General features: G+C 42.0%; 1 protein-coding gene across 5 annotated transcripts in view; it reads left to right on the top strand.

Moving 5' to 3' along the window:
* The window catches only part of hivep2a (HIVEP zinc finger 2a), a 156,323-nt gene extending 145,309 nt beyond the window's left edge, over window positions 1–11,014 (top strand). For all 5 annotated transcript variants that reach the window (XM_084737191.1, XM_084737188.1, XM_084737189.1 and 2 more), the window contains 4 exons: window positions 3,740–4,622; window positions 5,046–5,154; window positions 7,718–7,837; window positions 9,417–11,014. In XM_084737191.1, the coding sequence (XP_084593317.1) occupies window positions 3,740–4,622; window positions 5,046–5,154; window positions 7,718–7,837; window positions 9,417–10,169 (1,865 nt within the window). In that variant the 3' untranslated portion in view covers window positions 10,170–11,014. The remainder of the gene's footprint in view (window positions 1–3,739; window positions 4,623–5,045; window positions 5,155–7,717; window positions 7,838–9,416) is intronic.
* The last annotated feature ends 2,271 nt before the right edge of the window (window positions 11,015–13,285 follow it).

Below are 13,285 nucleotides of genomic sequence, written 5' to 3'. Positions count from 1 at the left end.
TCTGATTTCACATGAAATATTCACAAATAATAAATTGTCATCAGCTGTTTCTGGAGGCCGTGACGCTCTCTGAACAGATGAGTGGAGGTTTGGTGTCTCATTAATCTTCTGATGACTTGATAATTAATGAAGCTGGAAATTAATCTGATTCATTTTATAATCTTTGGAGTTTTCAACATTAACAACAACAACAACGTCTTCATGTTGTCTTTCCAGTCTGATGGTAGATTTGGTCTCTAAACAGCCTGAACTCATCATCATTATTATTTATATTATAAATTACTGGATGAAATGTGGCCGTACTTACAAACATTATTAAATACTGTAGTAAGTTAACAGGATGCCACCATTTAGACTTCTGCTCTAATTCATAATCATATTATTGGTGGACACTAACATAGAATTAAAATATATTTGAGGTCTAAAGAAGGACATGTGATTTCCACTTTAGCCTCTTGTGGCTGAAACGAGAATAACAACAACAAACACCTAATTATCCTGACAAAAAGAAAACAAACAAACAAACAAAACATTATAATAACCATCATTAAAGAGAAATAATAACAGTAATATATTTACTGTAATAAGTCAGAAAATGACCATAATGTCATCAGAGATCAAGGAAACGTCTTCTCTGACAATAACACTGCAGGTAGTGAGGCTGATTCACTGAGATCACTGAATTCAAAGTCCAGACTACTTGTGTTGCTTGTTATTGTCAGTTTATAATGTTGCACTGGTCTTGCACTCCTGCAGCGTTCCTGCAGCGTTCCTGCAGTGTTCCTGCAGCGTTCCTGCAGCGTTCCTGCAGCCTGCCTGAGCTTCCTCGAGTCTGGGGAGAGAGGAGTGTTCAGTTATGTTATCATTAGTTTGTGTGATATAAAATGAGTTTTTTAAAATACTGGTTGATAAAAGATGATGACAGTTGAATTAGTACTAATAACTATTTCATTGTTTTATGTACTATAACAGTGGTTCCCAAACTGGGGGGTGGGCCCCCCAGGGGGGACACAGAGCCACTGCAGGTGGGTGCAGAAGACCAGGGGAGATATAAAGAGTGAAACAAAGTTGAATGAATATAAGCACAAGAGTTTGCTCTATTCTATATTTTATATTCTATCCTGCTAACCTTAAATTCAGTTTTTAAATTTTCTATCAGCTTTAGCCCCAGTTGTGGTTAACGATCGATGAAGAAAATGTTGGGTGGAGGAGAGTGAGCGTTTTTTGGCTTCTGAAAGGGAAAAGTTTGGGAACCAGTGTACTGTTATAAGTATTTCTCGTCTCTTATCAGCTATTATACAAAATATAATTTATAAAACAGTTATTTTATATAACACAAACTAATGATAAAATAAATAATAGCATTACTAATAACTAGTTAAGCTTATTAATTGTCTTGTCATAGTTTGTTAACAGTGAAGTGATGAATTTGGTAGTTTAATGGTTAAGCAAAGTGTTGCCCTGGCAATAAATTAATAAATTAATCTAAAAAAAAAAAAACAAGGAAATTTGAAAGGTTATCCTGGAAAAACCTGTTGCCATACTGTTGGGCTAACTACAAGTCTGCCAAAATAATTCTCTTAAATTTAAATATATTATCTTTCTTATTCCTTTGGATTCCAGTTTACCACTGTCAGTATTTACCTGCAGCCCTCTCTCACTCCCAAAGCGTCAAATAAATCAGCTGCAGACACACCTGTAGCATCACTTCTGCAGGTGATGCTCTAGCTTTACGTCTTACTGAGTTGATGAAGTCAGGTGACGTGGTATGAAGAGTGAGAAAGTCCGTGTACGGAGGAGGGGAGGTCAAACAAACACGGGTTTTTCACCCAGGAGACCAGGGTTTGTGTCAAAGTTGAATTATTTTGATTAATGTAACTTAAGTGACGGATCTTACAGAGCTGAGCTGGGAGTGAGAATGTGTTGTTTACCTGTCCGCAGGTGTTTCAGAGTGAAAATTAAGTTGATTTGACAAACTCGGATCAGGATTGTTTGAGTGGGTGAACTCAGCTGCTGGTAGCTGGTGGTAATTTTCCACCATGTAGACCATCAAATTACATTTTATTTCAACTGACCGTGTGTGTGTGTGTGTGTGTGTGTGTGTGTGTTGGCTCAGCATCTAATTGGGACACAAACCCACCCACACACATACATACACACACACACACACACACACACACACACACACAGACGGGGCTTTTGGGAAAGAGAGAGCTACAGAAAGTCAGTCAGCGAGTCGTCGAGACATAAACACTTGTGGTTTGAGAGAAACTGTTGTATATAAGAGCCTAACTGGAAAAGTAGTCCAGTGTTAGTGGATCTGATTTCCGCTCAGAGCAGTCGGCTAAATACAATTTATTAACTCCAAACGGCTTCTGCTCCTCCACTCCTGGAGGAGGTCCAGGAGAACCAAATAAAACTGAAGTGTAGAGCAGAAAATATATATCATATGAATATTTTTAGATTTTGATTTCTGGCCAGATGAAAAACTGAACAACAGGTCAGGATTAGCGAGGAACTTCATCAACTTTGACTCTTCTACCACAAAGAGTCTCAACAAACCAACTTTTTCTTTCCCAAATCTCCCCTTTTTTTCAGTTTCACTACAGTTACGAGCCAATCAGCTCGATTTTAGAATAAAGCAATGGTTGGTTCGTGGCCAACAGTAACCGTGCAGCAGCTACTGTACGAAGCGACCGTGCCAACATCCAGCTGGAGGCCGTCGTGCAGAAAAACCAAAGTGTCTCCAATAACTTTGTTTTATTGTGTTTTATATTTTATTGGTTTGAGCTGGTGGGAGTGTGGTTTCACTGGTGTTTTATTTCAAATCTAAACTCTCTTTCTGTTTCCACATATTAATACAAACTGTTCCTCTTCCTCAGCTTATCTTTCTGTCCTTCTTTTGTTCTATGTTTCCTCTTCCTCCTTCCTCCCCCACTTGCTCTTCTTTCCTTTCCTTTTCTTCTCTCAATTTCCTCTTCTCTCTTATTTTCCTCATCTTCTTCTCCCCACTTCCTTTACTTTCTTTTTCTTTGCATTGCTTCCTCTGCTTGCTCTTTTCCCTCCTCTTCTTCCTCTACTGTGTCTTGTTCTTTGTATTTTTCCTTTATTTCTTCTCTTTCCTGTTTTTATATTTTCCTCATCTGGTTCCTTTTCGGCTTCTTTTTCTGTCTGATTTTCAGTTTTTCCTCCACCTCTTCTTTGTGCCCTCTTTACTTGGACTTGTTCTTCCTCTTCTTTACCTCCTGCTTCCTCCACTTTGAGTTTTTTCCTCTTTTTCCGCATTTCCTTCATTATCCCCTCTTTCTTTGGCTTCTCCTCCTCTTCTTCTTTATCTTCTCTTCTTGCTTCTGGATTCTGTTTCCTCTTCTTCCTCTTCCAATGATTTTTTTGCAGCCTGTTCGAGGCAGGAGTACTGTTATTCCTCCTCACTGTATAAAACGTACAAACATGCAGTTGAGGGGCATTGATATTTATTCTTATTGTTTATTCTTGCTTTTCAATTGTAAAAACATAATTCAAATATTAATAACCAAAGACAGTGCATGTCAGTTTATTCACATGCTTTAGTCATGACTGCCTGCTTTTATTAGAGTTCATTATAGAATGAAAGCAGAGCAATTTAAGTTAAAAAGAAAAATGAAAAAATATGTTTTTACATGGTTTTACATTTTCTCTTCTTCATCATCTTCTTCTTTTTCTTCTTCCTAATGATTATTTTCTCCTCCTCCTCTTTCAGATGTCGGAGAGGAAGGTCAGAGGTCAGAAAAGATCTCCAGAGGTGCGATGGCGGAGCACCAGTTCTCAGACGCCGACGACTCAGAAGGTGGAGAGGAAGATGGCGATGAGGTGGATGATGAAGACGATGAAGAGGATGACTACGATGGTGACTCCACCCCTAAGACTCGTTCTCGCTCCACCAGCCCGCAGCCGTACGGTCTGCCCTCCATGTCGATCACGGCCGTGGCCTCCTCCCACCCTGCTCCTCACCTCTCTCATCACTCGTCGTCCGACCTTCTCGGAAACACCAACAAGCCGCCGCTGTTTGGCTACTTCACCACCGTGCCGAGCATCCAGATCACGCCGCAGGCTCCGCCCACCGACCCGGCCGCCAGGGAGCGTGGTCAGGCGGAGTACCAGCGAGGCCTGCAGCGGGCGCTGGGCAGCAGGCTGCTTGTTCCACCCTCCTCCTCCTCCATGGATGAAGACCTCCCCGTCCCCTCCCCTGACCTCTCCTCCCCCTCCTCCCGCCTGTCCTCGCCCGGGCTGGACCACTCCGGCTGCCCGTCCCCCATCTCCCCCTCGTCCTCACCCTCAGCCCACCGATACCTCTCCCCACGCCGCGACCTCTCGCCCCGCGCCAGACACCTCTCACCACGGCGGGACATCTCTCCTCTGCGTCACATCTCCCCCAAGAGAGACCTGGGGGTGTCAGGAGGAGGATACCGGCGAGATCTCTCCCCCAGGAGGGGACACCTCTCGCTGCTCTCACCTCTGTCTCGACCCACGTCTCCAGCAGGAAGAGACTACAAGCGTGACCTTTCACCACGAGGCCGCCACAGGGGGATGATCCGGCCTCTTTCTCCTCGCCGAGGGCTCCACCAACACCTCCACCACCAAAGGTGAGCGGAGGGGAGGATGACCTGCCTGACGGAGATTTTATTACGTCTTAAAATCCAGAAAAATCTGCAACATCTAAATAAAAGTTTAGCTGGTTAAAAGCTAGTTTTTCAAAATTGTTTAGAGTTCTCATTCACAAGAATAGCAAAACACAGCTTCAGCTAAAGGCCTTCGAAGTTTCCAGGCTCATTTAAACAGGTTCTGTGGGTAGAATCAGGTTAAATTCATATTAAAATAAACCAAATCCTGCCATTAAAATAGAACAGAAAGAGCATATTTGAAAGGAAAAGGGGTAAGATCAGTAATGCATGGCTCTTAGTTGTGATGGAACCATTTTAGAACTTTTTACTAAATCAAAGACTGGATAAAAGTTTTAAACTTGACAAAGATTTAATGTGATATTTCTCCTTGCTTGTGACCACCAGCCAGCAGAGTGGATCGCGGGGCCTCAGGCCGGGTCACCAGGCTGGAGCGCTGGGTCAGGCAGAGCTGGATCCTCTGGGACGTCGCAGAGGAAGCGCAGAGATGGAGATGGTGAGAGTCCATAAAATTTTCAGATTAGAGACTGAATAGTTACTCCTCTGCTCTCTGCATGTTATTCTTTATTTTATCATCTCTGTTGTTGTATCGTCTCTCTCTGATGCGTCAGCCAACATTTCTCTAACCTCTCGAGTCCTGTTCCATGATGCAAGTTGTTGGTATATACTGTAGACTCTGAAATACATTAAAGCTGCACCAGGAAACTCTGCACTTTGGCTCTTTGAAGTGGGAGTATGAAATAACTTAATATTTACATTTTGGAAAAACTTCATCACCAGCTTCATCTTTGTGTTAGCCTTTGTTTGTTCTGGCAGGTTCGTTTGGCCGTCCTCCCGTTCAGAGTGATTTCCACCCATCCTGGGTCTCTTTGGTCCAATCACAACGGTTTATTTAATATAGGGCAGGTTTGATACAACGACTGGTTGGTCCAAAGTGCCTCAGGCTCATGAAACTCAGATCAAACTCAAACTAGGCAGCCCCAGTCACATCAAAATCAAGAATCGAGATTCTTTTACTGCCTTGTCTATTTCTCACCTTAAATGCTGTCAGACACACATTTCTCATGTTCTGTTTACTGTAGCTGTAATCTGACAAAGTTTGTCGCCCAGCTGCTTGTTATTCCGGTTTGAAATCGAACCAATCAACACCACAACTTGCATGTGTCATTCAGCGCTGCGTCGCACATAATAAAATTCGCAACGCTCTGGTTGGTTGTAAGTCTACCAGGTTGCATCCAGATACTTCTGCAGCCTTTGGAAATCAAAAATGAACCGAGAGATCTCGTAATAATTTAGATTTGTGAGTTAGTTTCTGGTCACAAAATTTGATTTTTTAGTTTAAAGTTCTTTTAAACAACTCTGCCTTTGTTAGATAATCAAGTCTTTATCTGTAAAGATCACATCACTGGTTTTATGTCCTGATAAGTGTCATTTATGTTTTCTTCCTTCAAAAAACAGTCTGAATGGCATCAAGGGTGATATCATGACCAGTAAACTATGCTGTGTCATTTTGAAGGAAATCAATCACGCAACAAGACCTCAAAGACACATTTCACACTGTGTATTTTGATTGTTTTCAGGAAAACTTAAGCAATTTTAATATAATTAAAGCCACACCAGGCAACTCTGCACTTTGGCTCACTCCAATGGCATCTTTGTGTCATAGAGTTGGGCTTAAAGCTGAGGTGGGCAGTTTATTTTTTGGCATCATTGGGCAAAAATTCCATAATAACTATTGAACACAATGTAATTCAGTGGAGACCTGAGCTCCGGTGGTCAGGGAGAACACGAGACTCACGGGTCGGTAAGATAGTCGACTGTTTGGTCTCATTCCCAAAACGACAACCAATGAGACTCAACAATCAACTTTTAAGTTTTGCTTAGTTTTGCTTTTAAATTTCAGTTGGTCACTTATTGTTTTTATTAAGTCTGGCAGGTGAGTTTTATGTGGAAAGTTTGGGTGAGTGTATTTGTTTGCACGGATGGACTTCTCACTGTAGATATGTGTGTGATTTGTTTAAAGACATACTGAAGTTTTGGGGAATTTTACTGCTTGCAACTTTCACAGAGTCAGAAACTAATAAATGCCTTTGGACAAACGTTTTTAATGTATTTGTCGAAGTCTGAATCTGTGTCAAATACTGATATTAGTCTATACCGGCATAACTGTTGAGTATCTGGATCAAATAACATAATCATGATCCTATAGGCATCCAGGAATTAGGTGCTTTAAGTGTGATTTATTAAACTTTCTGCTGTTCAGTCTGCGGTTGAATGTGGTCAACCTGAAGTAGAAATGTGTGAGATGAAGCAAAGGACAGACAGAGGAGAAAACGAGGGAGCAGAAACTCTCCGGGACGGAGCGGGGAGCAGAAAAGCGTCTGGCAGACGGAGCAGAAACATTCAGAGAGGATGAGGGAATAAAGAGCGAGTCAGATAGACTGAGTGTGTTAGAGAGAGGGATGATTGAAGATAGGGCTGCTGGGTTTTGGTGGTAATGGGATCTTGGCTGGCGGTGGTGTGGTTAATAACGCGGCTGTTTTTCTTCTTAAGAGCCCCACTTCAAACTCTGGCTTCTGCTGCTGGTCCCACTTAAACAAAGCGTGAAGCGGCAGAGGGAGAGAGAGAGAGACAGCTCGGCTTTGATAACCGACCGTTCTTCACATGATAGATTAATGTTTTAACAGCCATTATTCAGGCACAAGATGTTTCACCGAGCCTGTGTTTGTTTTTTTACCAACACCTGCCGTCCAGCACCGCCGCACACTTCTGTTTTTACGCTTTTCATCGCGTCTCATTAATTTATTTTGTCACATAATATTTGGTTTTCCATCGCGAAGCCTCAAATGTGTGTTTATTGTAACTGGTTCTGTCCAACGAGTGTGTGTGTGTTTCTTTTGTGGGGTTTGTGCCGTGGCATTAAATTTGAATGTCAGACTAAAAAAAAATCAACACAGAAGTTTTTGTGAGACAAGAACGTTTAAATTCGGCTCACTGGATCACGATTACGTGCGCGGACGACGGCGTGTTTTCATGTTCGTCTCCTCTCATGTCTCCAGGAACATCGTCCAGGCTCACCGTCGTCAGGGGAACGGGACCAGGGCGGTAGCCGCGGTAACCAGTCGAGCCCACCTCACCAAGTCCTGTTCAGTCACCTTCCTCTCCATTCTCAACTCCAGGTATTCTTTTTTTTTTTTTTTACCTTGTTTGTGTTTATTTTTTTATGTTTTCTTTGAATATTATATTTGAATTTGTATATTTTTTATAGTTAATGTTATTTTGTACATTTTATTACATTTTAAGATAGATGGTTCACATTTTAAACATTTTTTCAGAACCACTGCAGCAAAATAAATCATACCCAATAAAATAAGTCAGTTTGTTCCGACTAAAGATGTAACCCTCCCTCGCTCTGCTCTGTAGTGTCTCATAAGTTGTTGTAGCAGTTTTTGGGTTGAAAAAAGGACAAAGGTCCCTCCAAAACTGACTGGATGTCAAGTACTTGTTCAGAGACGCCGTCAGTGTGGCTCAGGTTCATCACACATGAATAAAATTGGGCTCATTGAATTCACAGAAGTCTCAGTTTTCCCATCAGATCCAATTAAATATTCCAACATTTATAAATGACACATTTATACTGCATGCAAAAAACTGCCATTGGTCACTTGCTTTGAGCAGCATTGCAGCGTCCACTATCTATATTTTCAAAGTCCCCAGGAAACAGGAACAACCTCCTCGTTGCAACCTACACTCTGAAAACTGCAAATTAGCACCTGGGAGGCTAATGGTACAAAAGTAAAGAAGCTAACAGCTGTTAGCTTTTCTTTTGTAGGGATGTAGTCATTTTAATGCTCAAGCTTGCCTCCTGACCTGCAGATGTTCCACCACAACAATTTCCCCCTCACCACTGGGTTGCAGCAGCACTGTCGCTGCATCCTGGACTCAGAGCTGCCCAAGACGTTTATGATCGGTTTAAAGAGATGCAAACAAGGCAGGGTGTTTTTCATTGCGAGACTAGTAAAGAAGAGACTCTTTGATACCTGTAGAACCCATTTTCATTCGGATATCTTGATGTGAGAAGTCAAAGGACTCCTTTGAAAATGACTATGCCAATTTTTTTCTTGCTAAGTTTTATCTTAACTTTGTGTTCCCCACAAGCTAGCATGAGACCAACTGTCTTCTAGTTTCGTACGATACCAGTCTCTTAAACTCTAGTTTTAAAACTGGCTACAGCCACTGACACACAGTCGTGTTGGCCGCGGACGTAGGCGAGAGTCGAAGAGGTTAAGAAACATCTCACACGTTTCTCACAGAAGTCTCTCAGAACAGCTCATCACTGTAGCTTTTAGCAAACATCACTCAAACAGGTGTTAAAAAAAGAGCATTCATTCAGGACCCACTGGAACAGTGTGACTCACTGATGTGTTTTTGGAGAACAATGGAGCTCTTTGGCACAGAGGAAGAAGATATATCAGGCTTTAATACACCCACAGTACTTGTTAGCCTGTGTCTTTTCATGGAATATATAATAATAATAATAATAATAATAATAATAATAATCATTATTTATAGAACACTTGTCAAAACCCACATTACAAAATGTTTCACACAGGCAGCACATTAAAACAGACAAGTCATAAAACCATTTTTGACAAATAAAAAAATCAGTACATAAACATGAAACATTTTTTAAAATTAAAGATGTTTATACCTTCAGACTTTCTTAATATTGATTCAAATTTAAATGTTTAATTTCAGGTGCGTTCACCGTTCCCGATGATCCCCATCGGAGGGATCCAGATGGTACACTCCGTCCCCACATCCGTCAGCACCCCTCTGGCCCAGCAGGGGGCGCAGCACGTCGCATCCCGCCTGATGCTGCAGAAGAGCACGTCGGAGGACTCCACCACCAGCGAGGCCCCTCATTTCACTTCTTTCACCGAGAGGGGAGTCCGAGGAGGAGGAGGAGGAGGCGGCGAGAGGCTGAGGGAGTCGGCATCACCTCACGTGTCGTCGCAGGAGAGGGAAGGAGGAGGAGGAGGAGTGAGGCAGGAGCAGGAGGAGAGCATCCACACCTGCACCAAGGCCATCGCCTCACTCTGCATCGACTCGGAGGAGCTCGCTGAGGGAGGAGGAGGAGGCAGAGGGGATAAAGGGAAAGACGGAGGCAGAGTGTCCTCCTCCTCCTCCTCCTCCTCTCCTTGTTCTGCGTTGTCCCCCGACTCCCAACAGCTGCAGCAGCGCTCGCCATCTCCTCACCCGACGCCATCGCCACCACACGGTCCCGGGATTCAGCACTTTAGCGGCCTGGAGCTCAGGCCTCCTTACCCATCAATGCCCACCTCCCCTCACCCCTCCTCATCCTCCTCCCCGTCTCCCTCCTCCTCCTCCTCTCCTCACCCCCCCAGCCCCGGATGTGAAACCCTCCAGCCTTCAACAGCGTCCAGACCTCTCAAGCTGGAGAGGGACAGAGAGGCAGAAAGCACAAAGAGGAGCAAAGACGTGTCGTAGGGCTGCAGGAGGAGAACACGAGGAGGAGAAACGATGGATTCATTTTTTTGTTTTTTGGATAATAGGAAGGGATGAAGTGCAACAGAGAGAGAAACATGACTTTTGCACACTTTACACACATTCTTCTACTTCAGTTTATACACACACACACACAAAATCTCTCTCTTACACACACACACATGAATACAATGCATACAAAGACAAACAGCTCTTGTCAAAAAAAGACTAAACGGACTTCTGCAGTTTTAATGTTTGTGTACAGCATGCCTGTTCTAACCGGGGCCTGCTCTCAGAAAAAAAACTTTCTTATTTAAAGACTTTATTATTCAAGAGGATCTGCATACGGTTACACATGTACGTCAACTCCCACCAACACATGAGCCCGACCAAAATCTGCTAAAAAAAAAAAGGACTCTGGTTTAAGCGGTACGTCAAAAAAAAAGAAGAAAAAAAAAAATCAGACAGCTATGTGTGTGCCTTTTCTTTAGAGGGACAGCTCACCCCAAAATCAAACATACACACTTTTCCTCTTACCTGTGCTGCTGTTTATCCATCTGGATTGTTTCAGAGCGAGCTGCAGAGTTTTGGAGACATCAACCTTCTCTCAGATGTAACGGCACCAGGTTTCACTCGCCCCGTGGTGCTTCGAAGCGCCGGAAAAATGCATTTGAAAAATTCAACATCAGTGTCTCTTTTCTGAAATCATGACCTGGTTACTCAAAATAATCCACACACCTTGTTGTGAGCAGTTTTGTGTAGGAACTATATTATTTCTACGAGAGACTGAAGAAGTGTTTTTACTCTTTTACTCAAGTAAAAGTAGAACTACCACAATGGAAAAGTACTCTGTTACAAGTAAAAGTCCATCAAAACCTTCCTCAAGTACAAGTACAGAGGTATGATAAGCTAAATGTACTTCAAGTAAAAGTAAAAGCACTCATAATGCTGGAAAATGCCCCTGTGAGTATTTTGTTATTATCTAAGTATTCTTTGATTAATAATTCTGATGCATTAATATGTCAAGGTTTGTCAAGAGTTTACCAAACTCTTTAAGGCAACATGAAAAACACACCACAATCTCACCAGTAAATGTAAATCCTGGTGAAATGTCAGCAGTCAGATGGAGCTGGGACATTTGTGGATAGGTGTATAATTAACGAACTTAGCTAAATCCAAAGCTAAAGTTAGCTTAGCTGCTAAGCTCTACCTCACCGTGAGGCAAGAGCTAATTTTTTTATTATGTGTAGGCAGCTTTTGTTACTTCCCACCACTGCTATCCTTCCCGAGGAGCCGAGGAGGACGTCATGAATGTTTACATCCAGCGCTGTCACAAGTGTGAGCCTCTCTTCCATGAGTAGATGCACGCTTCCCTCTGCTCTGTGATTCAGTTCACAGGAGTAGTTCAGTAAAAAAAAAAAAAAAAATCCCCACAACAAGGCCTGTGGATTATTTTGAGTAATCGGGTCATGATTTCTGCACAGAGACATCGCTGCAGAGTTTTTCCAAATGTGTTTTTTTGGCTATTCGAGCACCACAAGCTGAGTCCCATCTAGTTCCATTATACTGGAGAGAAGGCTGACATCTCCAAGTCCGATATCTCCTCACTCTAAAACGGTCTACATGGATAAACAGCACTACAGGTAAGAGGAAAAACATGTATTTTTGATTTCGGGGTGAACTGTCCCTTTAATCTTTTTTTTTGTTTGTTTGTTCTGCTTATATTCTTATAAGCAAACAAAGCAGGAAGGTAAATGTAAATACAATACTATCACGTTTTGCGTATCAGCTTTGTAATAAATGCAACCCCCCCCCTTCCTCCTCCTCCTCCTCCTCCTCCCCCCCCCCCCCAACTCCTGTGTTTCTTTCTTTTCTTTTTGTTTTTTGTTTTTGGACACCTTAAAAGTCTCGACAAGCGATGTGAAGTTATGGATATTACTATTATTACGTACGGTTGCACTAAAACATATTTTTATATGAGTGAAATTTTAAAAAATGGCTTTTTTTGTGTACAGCAGCAATTCTATAATACTATTTATTATTGTTACCATGTTTCATAAATTGTACATTTTTTCTTAAATGTCGTGGATGCCTTTTTCTATGTAAAGCATGGGTTTTTTGCTATCGCTGACATTAGGGCGAGGATATGTACACTGTAATATGGCTTTATATGTTAGACCTATTTATATACGTCTAAGTGAGCCCCCTCGACTTGGAGGTATATACACATAGAAGTAAGAGAATATTTACCCAGCATATGAATACATACAGTATATAGAATCTATCAACCTGTCTATCTATCTATCTATCTATCAATCTATCTATCTATCTATCAATCTATCTATCAGTCTATCTATCTATCTGCACTTAACATTTAGAATGACATTCACATTATGGTAGTTTGCTTGTACATTTTCTCTGCTGCTCTCTCCCTGTCCTCTTTCCCTGGTTGGTGATTTTCTCTCGTTTTTTACTTACTTTTTCGTGGTATTATTTCTTGTTTTTGATTTTTACGAGATTTGCTCTCAGCATTAAGTGAATGAACATGCCTTCTTCTTCCTTCTCTTCTTCTTCTTCTTCTTCCTCTTCTTCTTCTTCTTCTTGCACCGTGGCATTCTGCTCAGTTGTTGGTTTTAACCCCCACCTCCTTCCTTCCTCCTCCTCACACACACACACACACACTCGTCCCACACTCCTCCCCATCGCCGTTTGAGATGAATATCGGATGTTAAAGGTAGCTCCACAAACTTTTTGTCGGGGAAAACATTCCAGTCCATGTAAATATTCAGTCAACAGTTTTTTTTTGGCATTGATGCACATTGTGGCCATGGCAATCAACCCACCAAAACTTTTATTTAATGGCTTTATTTCTTGGGGACACATACACCAAACTCTCTGACAAATGCACCTTATATTTCTTCGGATCTCTGATATCAAAGTCCCAGCACTCTGGTCAGTTTTTTTTTTTTTTTTTTTTGCAGCAAACTTTGACTGAAATGGAGAACTGCCCTGTGCTCTGAACCCCCCAAAAATGTCTGCAAAAAATAATCACAATAATACATTTAACAGTTGTGACATTGAGGCTTTCTGCACTGCTTTTTTTCGACCCTTCTGAGATC

This window comes from Lutjanus erythropterus, chromosome 15 (genome assembly GCF_056507025.1).
Source record: "Lutjanus erythropterus isolate fLutEry1 chromosome 15, fLutEry1.hap2, whole genome shotgun sequence".
Taxonomy (NCBI): Eukaryota; Metazoa; Chordata; class Actinopteri; order Lutjaniformes; family Lutjanidae; genus Lutjanus; species Lutjanus erythropterus.
This window is presented reverse-complemented; position numbering and strand designations above follow the sequence as displayed.